At 38.6% G+C, this 17,451-nt stretch overlaps 1 protein-coding gene across 1 annotated transcript in view; it reads left to right on the top strand.

Moving 5' to 3' along the window:
• The window catches only part of LRP2 (LDL receptor related protein 2), a 184,030-nt gene that overhangs the window by 18,375 nt on the left and 148,204 nt on the right, over nucleotides 1-17,451 (top strand). The window contains exons 2-3 of the mRNA XM_088829892.1: nucleotides 13,333-13,440; nucleotides 15,460-15,582. Of these exons, the coding sequence (XP_088686018.1) occupies nucleotides 13,333-13,440; nucleotides 15,460-15,582 (231 nt within the window). The remainder of the gene's footprint in view (nucleotides 1-13,332; nucleotides 13,441-15,459; nucleotides 15,583-17,451) is intronic.

Here is a 17,451-nt window from a genome sequence, read left to right as displayed (position 1 = left end):
ATTCATTACTTGATTCTCTTGGGTTTTGGCATCATTCATTTTGAAATGTTTTCTTAGGGCCTTTTTCTAAATCCCAGATTAATCTAAAACACATTACAGTGATTCAGAGATGTTACCAGTTCTCTTGGGAAACCCTTGGACTGTATTTTTGATGGCCTGTGCTTTTATGGAAAAATGCTCTCTCAGTGCTGATGACATTTCCGGTATCAGCAAAGATAGCTGACCAGGTACCACATTTGGAGTCCTGTTAGGATCCTAAAATCTGTGCCATCATTCTGTGAAGAAGGTATTTGGGCATTGAAAGTGAAAGTGTTAGTCGCTCAATTGTGTCCAGCTCTTTGTGATCCCATGGACTACAGCCCACCAGGCTCCTCTGTCCATGGGATTTCCCAGGCAAGAATACTGGAGTGGGTTGCCATTTCCTTTTCCAGGGGATCTTCCTGACCCAGGGATGGATCTTGGGTCTCCTGCGTTGAAGGCAGATTCTTTACTGTCTGAGCTACCAGGGAAGCCTAAAATGCCACAATTAGAAATTTCACTTCTTTGAGGGCTTCCTGTTTTCTGCTGAAAGTACGAGTATCCACAGAAAGCTTTAAAACTCACTTAAACTTTGCTGTAAGTTCACTTAGGTGCAGATTTTGAGGCTCAGAACACTTTGGCCATGTCATGGGGATCTAAAGGGAAGAAAAAGAAAGGATTTTTAGACGTGGGTGGGGGAAATGAAGCAGAGGTGGGACTCTTTAACTAGATAAGGCCCTAATCACCTCATTCCTGGACTATCAGAGGAGCCTTTTAGGTTTAAGTTGCTTTTCCCTCTTTGTAACTTTACCTGCCAAACTTAGTAAAGTGTTGAGTGCTCTTAACAAACAGTGAACACACTCTTATTCAGGGAAGAGCTGGCCTCACTTAGTCCTGGCAGGAGGTGGGCTGGTTGTATGGGCTTGACTGAGGACAGCCAAATTGTCCTGGACTTCTGTCTTTCCTGTTGTGTCCAGACAGTTGTTATTCTGTTTCCTCGAGCATACAAAGAGATGTTCTGCCAGAGCCTCAACACATGCTTTTGGATCGAATTGAGTTTGGAGCGTTTGCTGTATGAGGTGGAGACTATTTCGGAGGGTGTTGAGAATTGTGTTTAATTACCAGGAAAGCCTGGGGCTGGGGTCATGGCAATGATGGGGTACTTTATTCCTCCTTTTGGAATGGTTGGACCAGAGAGAAGGTAATAACTGAAGATGATAAAGTTTTCCTTTGGATATAAGTCATAAATCACATATGATTTTAGTCAAAGAATATGTACATTTGTAGCATTTTTATATTGCATAAGCAAACATTCAGAGAATTCAGATACTGAATATCTTAACCATTCTAAGGAATTTGGAATTTCATGTTTTTGAACCTAGGTCCTGGAGAATTTATGAACTTTCTCGAAGAAAAGCTTTTTAACTTAGCTTCAGTTGATTAAAATCCTGAATTTCTTTTATGTCCTCAGTTCTATGCCATATGTTGAGGGAAGTGCTGAGGTCAAGGGGAATACTTTCATGACCATAAAAAAGTTGCTGTGTCCAAGTTAATATAATGATTTAAAGTCCACTCTGGGAAAGCCTCTATATTTATCATCAAATTTTGTGTGTGTTGAAATTATACACTTATGGGAGTTTGCATAAAAACTCCAGAGGCTCACCTGAGATTGAGTGATTTGAAATAGATGAAGAATAAAAATGTTTATTGTAGGAAAATAGGAAAATGCATTGAGAATAAAATAGAAAACCAGTGGCAAGCTTGGTTTTGGCCCCAGCTTGACCTGTGTTTCCTAGGATAAATCTGATTTTCAGTCTTGTCCTTGATCTCAGACTGGGCCAGTGGCTACTTTGTTCATGGGCAGGCAACCAACCACCTTGCTGTAAATGCTGAGCTACTCACAAGCAAGGGGGCTCAGGCTCTGGGAATTTCTCTCAATTAGTTAGGGGAACAGACAGGTCTTACCTGGTGAGGGCACTGGTTCCTGAATATTTTACTTTCTAGGCTGTTAGAATATTTGAGATGGATGAGAAGTGGGTATGCCCAGGAGGGAACCACCCTTCACAGAGGGACTGCTGTCCTTCAGGCTTTGTGCTTGTGGTTTACCTCTTTAATCCTTATCAGAACTTGGTTTTGCAGGTCAGAAATTTTGCAGGTAAGGTAACAGCATGAAAAAAGTGAGAAAGTGTTAGTCCGACTCTTTTCAATCCCATGGACTGTAGCCTGCTAGGCTCCTCTGTCCATAGAATTCTTCAGGCAAGAAGACTGGAGTGGGTTGACGTTTCCTTCTCCAGGGGATCTTCCTGACCCAGGGATCAAACCTGTGTCTCCTGCTTCAGCAGGAAGATTCTTTACCATAGAGCCACCTGGGAAACCCAGGAAACTGGATATCAGAGTTTAAATCCATGTTCACCAACCTAAGTCAGTTAAGCAAGAAATCCTTATCGACTGAAAACTTAATAGTGAATAAAACAGAATTCCAGACTTCATGGAACTTTTTGAATGATATGGGTGCAGTAGTCTGTGCTACCCATGTGTCTTGGATCTTAGTCTAGTGTTTTCTCCATCACTATCTTCTTATTTTAGCCCTAATTGAAAAATCTGAATTTCTTACTGAATTTAATTAAAATTGTCTTTAAATAATGCCTGTATTTGGAATCTCAACTTATTCATTCATTGTCTAAGTCAGCACTGTATAATTCTAGATGTCTAACTTTCAGAATTAAGATGATAATTGAAAACTCCATTCTTGACCAAAATTCCTAATGCCAGTTTATTTTCTTGTAGTTTTTTAAAAAGTGTAATACAGGCAAAATTCTAGTAAGCAATAGCTTTAATTTTTTGTGTCATAGATTTTGTTGTATGTAATTCCTCATATAATTTATTACTGAAACCATTATTTTTTCCATCAAAATTCTAAGTTCTATTTTATTGCATGGTTAACACTTTATTATGAAAATAGGTTCTTACGGTCCTTACTTATTGATACTTAAATACAGATTAGGTGAAATCTTAGGAAATATATGTTACCTTTTTCTTCCTGCTTTTGACCATCACTGCAGATAAACTTATAATTTTATTTAAGCTGCTCTTAATATTGGGGAGTTATAAATTCACTGTATTTAGTCAGAAACCCAAATACTATTTTATTACACATGGGTGTTAGTGCGTGATAATATAATATTGTTGATTCTGTGTCAACAAGCTATTGAGTTTCACATTATAACATGAAGTGATGACATTTATAGAGCCTGGAAGTGATTTGGAGACCCATAAATGCTATTTAAGCCCAGGCATAACAAACCAGGGCCAAAGGACTCCTGGTTTAACAGATAACCTGCTGGTGAGGCATGTCCTGAAGTTCTTTTTGTTCAATCTGCTGAAATCACTGTAGTAGAGGAGACACAGGACATTTTATATCACTCCACCATGAAAGTCTTTGCAAGTGCAATAGATCCTATTTTATGGTTTCCCGAGTTACCAAATACACCTTTACCTTTGACTCTACAGGGAAACTAACTTCATGCATATGTTAGCAAATCGCTTATAATAAAAATTACAAATTTTTAAAAAACTTTTTGTATTGAGGAATAACCGATTAACAATGTTGTGATAATTTCAGGTGAACAGCAAGGGACTCAGTCATTCGTAAACATGTATCCGTTACCCCTCAAACTGCCCTGTGATCCAGCATGTACTATAGCATTGAGCAGAGATCCATGTGCTATAAAAATTACACATTTTGATTTGTGGAATCAGATATTCTCTTGCAGCTTCCTTTTTTTCCCCTATTTTTTTTTTTTTTTGTGGGGGAGGGTACAGAGTACTCCAGAGTAATGCTGTTTATAAATAGTTTGTATAATATGGGTGAAGGTCAGGGGAAGGGGGAAGTTCCATCATTTATTGAATTAGCAGAGAATGACCCAGACATATAAATAGGCTCCCAGAGATTTGGGGTTGGCTTCTAAAGAATTTTTTGGACTCTCAAGAGAGTCAATATGGAAGATAATTATTCCATTGGTAGGTTAGATTGGAAGAAAAGTGGCGGGATCCATTATAAAAGTACACGAATCATCATGATCTTGAGGCTTTATCAATCTTTTGGAAATCAGCTTCAGCCACATATTCTAATGCATCTCATATCGTTTGTTTATTGATTTGGGTACTAGGAGGTTCTGTGCTAGGCTCTGGGATTATAGAGGTATTTATTCCTGCTTTTAGGAGCTCATACTTTAGAATAACATGCTGTTCTTGGTAGAATCATAATAAATTCCTGTCACCTTGCTATCACTCTTCTTTTGGTCTCTTAATCTCATTTACTTTTTCTGTCTTTATTTTTCATATATATATCAGGTCATGGTGGGAGAATTTTGAGCTTCTTATAAAACTCTTTCTGAGATATAAGTTGAGTAGAAGGGAAAAAAGGTCAGAGTTTGTGTAAACACTATAATAAGCCCCACCATAAGCCTCATAATGATCAATATTTCTGGCCAGCATTGTCATTAGACTTGCTTGTTGATGTGGAAGCATTGGTTGCTTCAGAGTAAATTTCATGCATATATATACAATTATATATATTATACATAATATATATACAACTATATCTAATCTCCACTTTCTGAAAATGTACACATTTCAAGTGAGAGCTTAGAGTTCCCAGCATGAAATTTGTGACCTATAAACCCACTTAGCAGTTACAAACCGGTCCAGCCTGGGTTTGGGCCACTGTTAAAGAAGAATGAGTTACCATTTTGTTCCACTGAGGTTAGGGTAAAATGCTAGGTCTCATTACATTTAGTGTTTGGACACTGATGTTGGTTGACTTTGGTAACTCTCCTTTCCTCCCCCGCTGTCTTCCTTTTTCTTCCTCTTTTCTCCTTCTTCCTCTGTTTCTGCCTCTTTTTATCCCTTTTCATGTCTTGAGAGCATATTGGTGTAACTATTGTGAATGGTCAAGAACTAAATAGTATAGAGTAAGGGACCAAGTACAGCAAAGTGTTTGTTAAATAAAAACAAGGAAAAAGTGTACAGCACAAAAGAACGTAGCCATTATTTTGTAATAACTGTTTATTTGGTGGTTGAGCTGGGTTTTGTTCTGCGTGCGGGCTTTCTCTAGTTGCAGAGAGCAGGCCTATTGTTCCCTGTGGTGCTCGGGCTTCTCATTGAGGTGGCTTCTCTCGTGGAGCATGGGCTCTAGGGCATGTGGGTTTCAGTAGCTGTGGCACACGAGCTTACTGTGGCGCACGAGCTTAGATGCTTCATGGCATGTTGGATCTTCCTGGATCAGGGATCAAACCTGGGTCCCCTGCACTGGCAGGTGGATTCTTATCCGTGGTACCATCAGGGAAGTCCTCTAATAGCTTTAAGTGGAGTATAAGCTATAAAAATATTGATTCACTATATTGAACACCTGAAACAGTATTGTCAGTCAGTTATACTTAAATAAAGTTAATAATAAAAATTTAAAAAAAAAGATCAGAACAAGAAAGTGTTTGTATGATTCAGTCCAGAAGACCTGTTTTGTAGTTACAAATGATTTGCCCTGTGACTGTAGAGAATCACCAAATCCATCAACTGGGAGTCAATTTCTTCTTCTCCTGCTGTTGTCATAATTTCTGGTATCAAGCCATTGATCATTTGATAACCTGTGACCTAATTTACTTAAGATGACCAAAACATCAATGATGCCTGTAGCTTTAACACATGTGTATTGATTTGACTTATGATTCAACACTTGGAACTGATTAATGAGAGAAACCCTGGTTTGGTGCTATTTATAAACTCTGCGTTCAGATTGAGAGTGGGTCTATCACACCCTATAAAAGCCTTAAGCAGGAAAGTGGTTTGCCTGCATCTGCGTAGTCCCTTATTTCTTATAAGAGTGTGATTTTCCTTGTTAGTTTTTGATTCCATTGAACTGTTTTCCCAATAACTTATATTGCTAATCAGTAAGCCACGTAGGAATACTTTGGGCAGCTGGGGTTGGAAATCAGCTCCTAAATGGGGGTGATTTATAGTTTTTGTACAAGTCATGTTAAGACATTGTGTTGAAGGGTGCTGGACTCTTTCCTTATGGAGTTGGATTCACTGGGTTCTTATTAACCAGAGCAGGGAGACTATCTTCTTTGGTTTGGATAGTGTCGTTTCAGCATCCTATATACATGCAGCTCTTTGGCTATCAGATAACCAGTTAGTTCCTTGGTGGGGAGTGGGGACAAAGTTCTTGGGCTTAGTTTTCTCCCAGGTGGAGTATGTGTCCCTCTGTAGGAACCTCAGTGACTCAGCTGCAAAAGAAAACACGGCATGGATTATATGCGAAAATACAGGAAAGACTCAAACAAACACAATTTCAGTGTTTGGTACTGGCTGGCAGGAAGTTTTCATTGCTGAGTGTTCTTGGTCAAAATAGCTTCTTGTGCATGTTTTAGGCACTCAGGTGATTGTCAGTTTATATCTTTATTCATTTATTTATAAGTGTGGCAAGGTGAGGAGAGGATGTTTGAGAAAAGTATATATATATTTTTTGTTCTAATAATTACACAGATGGGAAAAGGTTCCACCAGAAACGGGTGTGTTTCTGACTTTGTTTTTCATAGCAGTGATCCTTTCCATTAGTGAAGAACAACTGCCTGAGGACTTCAGGTTTTGGCTTGTTTTTTTTTCCTGTGACTCCCCTCACCCTTGAATGGGTAAGCCTGTGGACACCTGATAGGGCACTCCAGGGTGAAACAGGCTTTCCTGGAACTGGGATTCTTTATCACACTCCCATGGACGTTCATTTCAGGGTGCTGGTACTAGCAGCTGGGGCATGATATTGCCCAACCCCAGGCCCTCTTATTGATGGGTGGGAGGGAGTATGATTGCCATTTAAAAAATTTTATTATCTTTAGGAGGGAAGAATTTATTATAGGGGTTTTCTTAGATGATCTCTTTCATGTGGGGTAAGACATTTCGAGCTCTGAATGTCCAAGCCGCTTAGATGTTCCATGTTGTTCTCAACTGGGGGTGGTGCCGCCATTCTCAAGGGTGTTTGGACATATATGTCACGTGACAGGGGATGGGACACTAGACATTTGCTCTTTGCCCAGCGCAGTTGAATACTTTTCCCACCCTACATGCCCATCGTGTTCCTGTCAAGAGTCCCTGGGAAGTGTGATTTTATTTATAATTCAGTGCAGTGCTGATGGACAGTCTGATTGTAGGGCTAAGAGGTGCTTAAGGAGAAAGAAGTGGTGTGGAAGAGATGAGGGTAGAGAACGGCTGGTAGCTAGTGTTTAAACAAAACGGGGGAGGAATAGCTCAGTTAGAAAAGGTGGAAACGTAACTTCCCACTTCCCAGAACTGAGAGGCTTCTCTGATAGTGTATCATGTTATTCTGCTGCCTTTTGATCATTGAAAAGACACTTTAAAAATTATTAAATCTTTCAGCAGTCTTTGCAACCTGCTATCTTGCAAGGACTGGCTGAATTCCGCATGCTGGATGCTCAGACACATCCATTCAGCTTGGAAAAGACAGAACACTAGGAGGCCTTGGGTGGCACCTGTGGAAACTGTTGGCCATCTGCCAGGCATTGGATCATTGTGGGGCAACTAGAAGGGATGCAGGGTGAGCCCTATGCCTACCGGAGCCTCTGAGTGAACCACCCACAGCCTAGATCACCAAGCTCTTGCTCTGGGCAAGGTTCTGAGGAGCACAAGGTCTTCTCAGGGCCAAATCTGTATCTTCATTCAGATTTGCATCCACCCAGAGAGCCTTTTAGTTTTAATAGTTACTGAAGTGAAAGTGAAAGTGTTAGTCGTTCAATTGTGTCTGACTCTTTGTGAACCCATGGACTGTAGCCCACCAGGCTCCTTTGTCCATGGAACTCTCTAGGCAAAAATACTGGAGTGGGATGCCATTCCGTTTTCCAGGGTATCTCCCGACCCAGGGATCAAACCCAGGTCTCCTGCATGGCAGGCAGATTCTTTACAGTCTGAGCCACCAGGGAAGCCCAATAGAGTTACTGGCAGGAAAGATTTCTTAGTTTTCTCACTCTCAACCCATTTGACATTCAAGGCCCTTTCTTCTCCATCACCCAGCGTGGTTGTCCCCCATGTTTGAAGAGGTTCCCGTGCTTGGGCTTTGGAGGCCTGCTCATTAGACTTCACCCAAGCTGGGCCTCCTTCAAGTTGTTTGGACCCTACACAAAGCCTGGTCTCTCTGTCATCCACCCAAGTCCTGGTCTTTCACACAGCCCAGTGCAGTCTTTTCTCCTTCAAGAAGCCTTCTCTCATCACACCATCTTATGGTGCTCATTTTTCCCTCCGTGAGACCAACTGGTTCTTACTGTCTCTGGTGCGTATTTGGAACCAAATCACCTAGTGTCATATGGCACAGCTTTGGGGTCATACTACCTGCTGTGTGAATCCCTACTTCTCCATCTACCAGTTGTGAGATTTGGTCAAGCCTCAGTTTTCTTATCTATGAAATGGGGCTATTAATACTATCTCATAGTATTATAGCAGTATTATCTCATAGTTGTGAGGATAAGTGAGGTCATCTATGGGAAACACTTAAAATACTGCTGGCACTTAATAAGTAAATTATGAGTGATTGAAAACTGTCATTTGTTTTGTGGGATGTGAGATGAAGAGTAGAATATAGGCCCCGGGTCTGAATCATTTTCTGCAAAAAATTTGTTTTCTGCATCTGTGGGAATTTAACTGATGTCTCTGAGGTGCAAATTCTCCTACTAAGGAAATAGAACTCTCAATTCATCTATTTCTAAAAGAATCTAATGGATGTGTATAAATATTTTTATATCATCTGATGCATAGTAGGTACTCAACAAGTAGCAGCTATTGTTGTTATATGGCTGTGTAATTTATAATGCATAAATAACTTTTGTTCCCAATAAATTTGTAAACTCTAGATAAGAAAGACCATAGCTTATCATTCTCTGTTTCTTCCACAAACCTTAAACAAAGTCTTGCACACAGTGGATATAATTTTTTTTGTGGCTTTTTAAAATCTGACATCATATTCTTTTGGTCTTGTTTTAAAAAAGAAACTGCATTTAAATAATGTGTGTACATGATCACTCATCAACTGGCTTTGTGGTTTTCCCTCAAAGCCCTTGACTTTTTGAAACATACTTTTTGCTTTGTTTTTTCATTTTTAAAGACTTTATTGAATTTGTTACAATACTACTTCAGTTTTATGTTCTGTTTTTTTTGGTCTTGAGGCATGTGGAATCTTAACTCCCTGATCAGGAATCAAACCCACACCCCTCTGCACTGGAAGGTGAAGTCTTAACCACTGGGCCACCAGGGAAGTCCCTAATATCTCTTAATACCAATATTGTTTCCCTCCTTCAAAACATCAGGGCTCTGAAACAATTTGGGGAAGCAGTCAACTCAATTTGTTTGTAAACTGGATTTTAAAAAAAAGAGTAATTCTGGCCACATATTTGGTGACCTGTTCTGAAAACCAAGCAGCTAAAACGTGGCACAGGAAGAGTAGTGTTAATAGGTTGGTTGGCTGTACCTGTCTTGTTTCAGGTCCATCAGTTGAGTTGGCTATTCCACTAGTTGACATTAGTCAGGGCAAGGTCACCAGACAATCTGTTACCCTTGGGTGTCACGGCTGCACTGTCAAGTTTGGAAATTAGCAAGTGACTTTAAATCTTCCAAAGGGGACAGGCACTGTTGCTATGGATAAGGTGTGAAAATTGTAGTAAACCATCACCAGATTATAAACATCACAAATATGTTTGTCTGCACCAAGGGAGTAAAATTAAGTACCAAAAAAGTAAAGTAAAAATTATGGGTGAATTGAGGAGTGTATTTGAGTTCAGTGAAGGTAGGATTATTAAATGCCACATAGTGTTACATGTTTTTAAAAAGAGCGCATGTACCTCCTCAGGTAGACCAAAAGTGTCTGGATAGAACAGCATATGTTAGAGGATCGAGTAGGAAAATAGGATTTGCCATAGAAATTACCTTACTCTGTTAACTCTGGACAATGTTCTGTTGACTACAACTTGCCCATTTCTTCTAAGAAGAGAAGTCATGAGAGGAAAAAGAAACTGTTAGAGGGAAAGAGCAAAAGAATAAAACATTAATATGGTAATATTTTTCTCTTTCTTTTAAAACTTTTAGATAGTCTTCCTACTTCAGATTAAACCAAGTTTTATTTTTCTTTCTATAGATTTAAGATAGTAAGTTTCAATTAAAAGACATTGTTTGCCTTGATGGTTTTATGAATCTCTTGTCTGTAATGATCCCAAGAGACTGAATTTTACAAAGAGAAATCCTCATTTCCTGGTAAATATGTGTTTACTGTCTCATGTGCCTAGCACTGTGCTTAAAGGTTGTGAAGGATACAGAAGTGGTGCTCTCAATTCTGTGCTGTGCGCCTTCTGGAAAAACAAACTTCTTTCCTCCTTGAGGCATTATCTATTACTCTAGTATCTTATCTTAACACATTCTTAGCCCAACACTTAAACCAGGAAACTCTAAATCTATGGCTATTTATGAAGAAAGGATTACTCGTGTTTTTCTCCAGCTTGGAGCTCTGTAAGCTTAAAAAACAGGTTTATTCCTGTGTCCACTGTAATTTTTCTTGAAGAGATTGAAACTTTTTTTATTTCTCTGCATTGCTTTAAAAAAAAATTTTTTTTTATTGAAGTATGGTTGATTTGTAATTTGTTAATTTCTACTGTATAGCAAAGCGATTATTACATATGTATATATATATACATTCTTTCCATATTCTTTTCCATTATGTTTATCACAGTACATATCCGCTTTCAAATATTAAAGGATGGGTGATAGTTTTCTAATAATAGTGGATCATTTGGTTGATAAGTTACCACCCAGCAATGATAGAGTACCCATTTGCTTTTCTTCAGAGGTGTTTCCAAATAATAGTCATTTGGGGCTTATAACAGACATGGAAATTGACATTGAAAAGATGAACTTGATGAATTATCATGGATCTATTGATAAGTTGAGTGAATTGGGCTTCATATATTTAGATGATTGAGTATTTGGGAGGTCAAATGTGAAAAATACGAATTAGAAAGGGTTGCTTAATTGCAAAACTTCCCCTATCAATTAAAAAAAAATTTAATGTGTGATATTAAATAATTGCCTTTTAAGTTCTTAAGAAATTAATCTTGTATATCTATCTTGTATTCTTTTCATGATGTGCTTAACTTCATATTTTAGCAAAAACAAAGAACAACCTCAACATTTGACTTGTAATAAAAGTTGTTTAAATGAAAAAAGAAAAAAGGTTGATTAAGAAATAACTATATATATATATTTAAAACAGGCAGTACCGAGAATTTGCTTCAGTATGCTCAGTTTCTAAGTGTATGATTTTTCTAGCAATAGGAAACTCTTTGTAAGTCGACTGACCTCTAGATAGCTACACTTTTCAACCAGAAATTATTGGATACTAAGGGAAACAAATGTACTGAATTTACAAATGTATTATGTTGGATTACTAACAATAGACCTAATTGATAAAAGTGATTTAATATATGTTGTGTTAATAGCTAAACCTCCAAAGCCTCTAATCTCTCATGGAAATATTGCTTTGTAGAACAAAATCCAATGAGAAGTTCTGGGATTCCAGAGTGAATTTGTACATTCCTTAGGGGCATTTTTGCAAGGGAGGTTGTTGTGTTTTAAAGGTAGTTGATAAGAGACCTGCACCACCAACCCCAGACCTGCACCACCAACCACCATCATGCATTAGTCTATAGAAGGTATTTGGGTGTACGTATTCCTGTACCACTCGGTACCACCATTTAGTCAAGGAAAGTTTCTGACCATTTGCAGCATACATTATAAATCAGGATGTCACTACCAGACAATCAGATTTGAACATTCCATGAACAAAGTAGCCTATATCCCCTATGAATAGATCACTTAACTATGTTTATGTCATGCTGTTGATATGCCTGCCTTTACACAAGACAGGATAGCACGTTGCTTATTTATTTTGGGAGTAGGTAATTGATCTGTATATTTACTTAATTTCAGGTTAGTTAGTCAAACATTGAAGTGGATAATTTAGCATGATTGCTTAAATACATGGGGAAAGTATAATTATTCTTCCAACCCCTCAAATTATTCCTCAACCACCATGGGCTTGTGAAAGAATAATTTTGAGTCTTCTCCAAGTTGGGCTGATGTTGGCTGCTCTTTTAAAAAAAAAACAAACACATGATAATGATACAGAACATAATGTATGGGGAGGTCAGTGGTCCGGTATTTGGGGAAACTCTGAGGACCTCCAACTGCCAGACTAGTCCCCCAGGGAGAAGTAGGAAAACTGCAGGATATACTGGTTGAATTGAATGAATTTCTTTAAGTTATATTCTCTTTTTGGTATCACTAGGGATATCACTGCCACTTGGAAATGTGGCAGCTTTGATGCCAAGTCTGTGCACCCACGATTGGCTGCAGAGATTATTTTGTTTTTTGGCCTTTGTTTATTGGCGGAGAAGAGATGTACCAGACATCTTACAAATAAGTTACAAACAAAAAGCCAAGATATTGGTCTGTATCTAAGAACAAAGAACCATAAATTGCTGTACATGATTTAGTAATAAAAAGGGACTTAAAAAAACTATAGGGTGTGAAATAGAAAAAAGCAACACCATCACACATATGAAAAAGTTACTCATGACGTTATTAATCAGAGATAGCTACCCTTAGCATTCTGGTCTTTTCTGTGCTTTTTTCTATTGTATATAATTTTGTTTTGGTAAACTGTCTTTGTTACAAATATTTCTCCAAATCATTTAGTTCTTCATAACTATTTTAATGAGTTCCTAATATGATATATAGATATAGATACAAGAAAGTTTAATCATTTTCACATTGGACATTTAGAAGGCTTGCAATTCATTTATCATAAATAATACTAAGATGAAAATCTCCACACATAAATTTTTAAATTCTGTCTCGTTCCTTAAGTGATAATAAAAGACCTAGAAGCTTGTTAAAGTGTAGAAGGAAAAGTATTAAATTAAATTAAAGAATAAGTGCTTTTAAAAAGCAGGAAAACTGTTGTCAAATTGCTTTCCAGATTCCTTACATCAAGGTGCCTTCTAGTTAGCTGTGTGTGAAAATGACCTTCCTGCAAACCCCCAAACAGAATATAATCATAAAAATGTTTTCCTAGTTGTACAAGTCATTTACATCCTTTGATTACTAATTAGTGGAATACTTTTTTATTTCATCAAAAATTTGTATTTCTTTGAAATATCTGTGTGGATAACTTTTTAAACTGGCTTTCTCTTGCTTGTGGGATTACAGGATGTCGCAGTAATGAGTTTCAGTGCCAACCTGGGCTGTGTATTACTGCGTCCTGGCGGTGTGATGGGACCCGAGACTGCCCAAATGGCGCGGATGAAATTGGCTGCCGTAAGTGAAGCGGGGCGGGCCTCAGCGCTGTTCTGAGTGACAGAAGTGATTTCAGCTGTAACAAAGAGTTGTGACTTTAATAATAGTTTGTACTGAGCTCCAATCTTCAGCGATAAAGTGGCATGAAGAATTCAGACCCTTTTGAGGAAGAGGTTCAGTTCACATCAGTTTGTGTCTTATCCAAACACCTTGGTACGGAACCAACTCTCTGAGTTGTTTTCTGAAGCATATAAGTGATTATTTCATATTATTCAATCTGCAAATTTTGTGCACTAACAAGAACAAGAAAATAATGGCTGTACTGCTGTGATTTTTAGTTCAGGGAGTCTGTTTTCATAAACAGGGGGTAGCAGATGTAGTAGGATGCAGAGGAACTTGTGTGAATTTACTATAACGAGGTCACAGAAGTGGCTAGTGCAGTTTATATTTTAAAAAAATTATAGTTAAAAACATGATATAGACACCAAATTTAACTTTTTAACTTCCAATTAATTATGAAAATCATTTTCCACGTGTTTCTTCATTTAGTTCTGTCCATAGTATTCTGAAGTAGGTTTCAGATGAGAAAACTGAGGCATAGAGAAGCTAAGTTACCTACTAAAGGCTTCCTACTTGGTGGGCTAATCCCAACCCTTATATCCATTTTTCTCCCACCTTGCCATAGGAGATTCATCACACTATTGCAGTTTCATTCATTTTGATAGGTGAATAGGTGATGATTATAATCCAAAAACCAAGAAGGCAGGTGAGAATTTGAGTTGTTTGCACAACAGAACAAACTTAGGTGTATTGTTTGGATGACAATGCACTTTGAGAATGGGAGAAGTGTGGGGCATAGGTGCTATGAGATACTTCTCAAATTTTCATGCAATAATGGATCACCTGGGGAGCTTGTTAAAGTGTAGGTTTTAATTCCACATCCTTGAGGTGGGGTCTGAGATTCTGCATTCTGGAAGCTCCCAGGAGATGCTGACGTTGCTAGTCTGGAAACCACACTTTGAGTAAGGGAATAGTTCTATTTGTAGAGACATGATCATGTGTTATTTATTTGCCTCCTGGGCTTGCTGAGTTCATTTTAGGTTAAACACTAGGAGCAGAAAGTTAAGAAGAGTGTATTCTGATATAAAGGAATAGCAGTTACACCCACAGATTTGTCAATGTCCCATAGCAATGATAATAGCAACATTCCAATGACAATAGTGATCGCAACTAATTTGCATGGCACTTTCACATATGTTGGGGTTTCCCCAGTGGATCAGAAGGTAAAGAATCTGCCTGCAATTCAGAAGACCTGGGTTCAATCCCTGGGTCAGGAAGATCCCCTGGAGAAGGGAATGGCAACCCACTTCAGATTTCTTGCCTGGAGAAGTCTATGAACAGAGGAGCCTGACAGGCTACAGTCCATGGGGTGGCAGAAAGTAGGACATGACTGAGCGGCTAACACTTCGCATATGTTACTCTTCTTATTTTTTACAGCAATGTGAGAAAAGTATAGACCCCATTTTATGATGCGTACATTGAGATTCAGAGAACCTGCTGAAGATTTTAAAGCAAATAAATTGTGGAAATAATAAAATGATTTGATTTGGAGTCTTATTTTCCAAATTTCATGGATTTTACAATTTATCATCATGCTTTACTATTAGTTATTATAATACAAAACACTTCAAGTAATTTAATAATTATAAACTAATGGTTGATTTTAGTAAAATTAAAAATGTAATTAAAATTAAAATTTAATGTTGTTTTGGTCATAACTTTGTATGTGTGTTTTTGTATGTATGTATGCTATTTGTTTTATTCTCTGGAATTTTGTATCTCTTTGGATCATTTTGTTGTGAAATCATTGAGATTATTTGACAGTGAACACTGGCTGAGGTCCACAGGCTCTAAGGTGTTTTATATTTGTTATCAAATATATTGAGCAGTAGTTGACGTACTTCCTTTAAAAGGAGTATTGCTTGTTGGTATAATAGGGTGGATGTTTGACACAATGAGTTCTTTTCTGGTTTATTTTAGCCACCAGTAGTTGCCATTCCAACCAGTTCCTGTGTCCGAATGAACAGCTCTGTATCCCTGACAGCTGGGTGTGTGATGGGGAAGATGACTGCAATGATGGTGCAGATGAACGTCGGCATTGCCGTAAGTGCTTGTAGATGAGTCTTGTTTTGGCCCTTTGGACACCTTAAATTCTAACCTTTACAAATACAAAACACAACGAAATGATTCTTTGTAAATGAAGGAAAAGTTGGGCCTTGAAGGACAAAGAAACCTGTGCCAGCCATCTCACCCAGGGGTTGGATGTTACTGAAAGTGTGAATGTGCTAAAGTTTTATCAGTACATCCCTGTGATTAGATTCCCAGCATTTAATTCAGGTTATATTACACTTAAGAGTGAAACAAAACACTTTTTTGTTTCTATTTGTGAGGGTCTTCATTTGTCTGGCAATTGGATGTTTTGGTTGCAAAGAATGAAAAATGTAACTCAAAACATTTAAACAAAAAGGGAATTTATTATCCACACAACAAGTATAAATGTAGCATTGTTCCAGGATTGACTGGAAGATAATGGAAAATCTCAGTTCCTTGAATTAATAACATCATCCAATTTTCTTCCACTGTTCTGTGCTGCTGTCTTTTTAGCCTGTTGGCTTTTCATGATTGCATGAAAGCTGTAGAAGTTCTGAATTTTACATTCCCATAATTCACATTTCAATATCTCTTCTAGATATTGAAATCCATCTTGATGGATTGAGATGGAGAGAAGATGCAAGGCTGTAATGAGCCACCTGTAGCTCTCGACCTCAGGTGTCCTCTGGAAGTATCCAGCTCTGATCACTGTGTAGCATTCATCTTTGAACTTTCCCACATTCTGTTTCATTACATGCACATCCCACAGATCAGGGGACATCTGTCATCACTCTGGCAACCCACTCCAGTGTTCTTGCCTGGAGAATCCCATGGACGGGGGAGCCTGGTGGGCTGCCGTCTATGGGGTCGCACAGAGTCGGACACGACTGAAGCGACTTAGCAGCAGCAGCAGCAGCATCGTCACTCTCTGTTGGTTTTGAGATAGCCACGATCCTGTTGGCATTTTCTCATAGTCATTGCCCACAAAGATCAAAGAAGAAACAGATGTTTTCACGAGTACGTCATGTGGGAACTTGTTTAGTTGTTAGGTGACTAGCAATGGAGATGCTGTGGGCTTCAGTGGGTTCTGGGTGTATTTATAAAAAAATGGAATTCAGTCCAGGAATTTTGAGGCCAGCACAGAGTATGAACTGTTCTCAGTTGGGCCACTAGATGCCTTCTTTTGAGGAAAGTAATGGAAATTCTCAATACTCATGAGTTTGACTTTGGTGTAAAGTAGACTGTATTAAACATTTGGTGTAAATGTAGACTGTATTAAACAATCTGTTAGGGCTTGTCACTGCTGGTCATGTAGTCTGCCATCCAGCAACAACGAGGTGGTCATCCTTGGGACAAAGTGTTAACCACTTTGTTAACCAGTAAAATATGTAGAACTGTGAAAGGTGGTGGTGTGGTGGTGACAGATTGCAGTCTTGAGGAAGGTACAGACAGGAGCTGATCAAGGCGTATCTAAATCAGGTCCAGCTATGAATCAGGATTCAAGGTAGATTAGCAAAATGGGACTGGGGCATGGTTCAGAATTACTGAAAGGAGAAAGGAAAGTACCAGGGATAGTGGGGAGCAGGAAGAAATCCTTGTTTCTAGGAAATCTGTCTGCGCTCTGATATTCTCTGACTGGCCTCTCAAAGGTCCTAGAGGAAAAGGGTGACCTCCGTGCTTGAGTGTGAAGCTCTCGAGAGCAGTGACTATGCTTTATTAAGCTTCTGTCCCTAAAGCTTGCTGTTCTGTGTCACGGGTAGTAGGTTCTTGGTAAATGGACACTGAATGGATGAATGACTGCTTGTTTATCTTTTGGGTCCATGTGCCATTTGGTTCCATTTCCCCTTGCTGGCACAGAGTAGGAAGAAAGCTGAGCTGCAG

This window comes from Moschus berezovskii, chromosome 2 (assembly GCF_049115385.1).
Source record: "Moschus berezovskii isolate FMDL1 chromosome 2, NW_MosBer_1.0, whole genome shotgun sequence".
NCBI classification, from domain to species: domain Eukaryota; kingdom Metazoa; phylum Chordata; class Mammalia; order Artiodactyla; family Moschidae; genus Moschus; species Moschus berezovskii.
The sequence above is the reverse complement of the archived record's forward strand: the minus strand, read 5'-3'. Positions and strand labels throughout refer to the sequence as shown.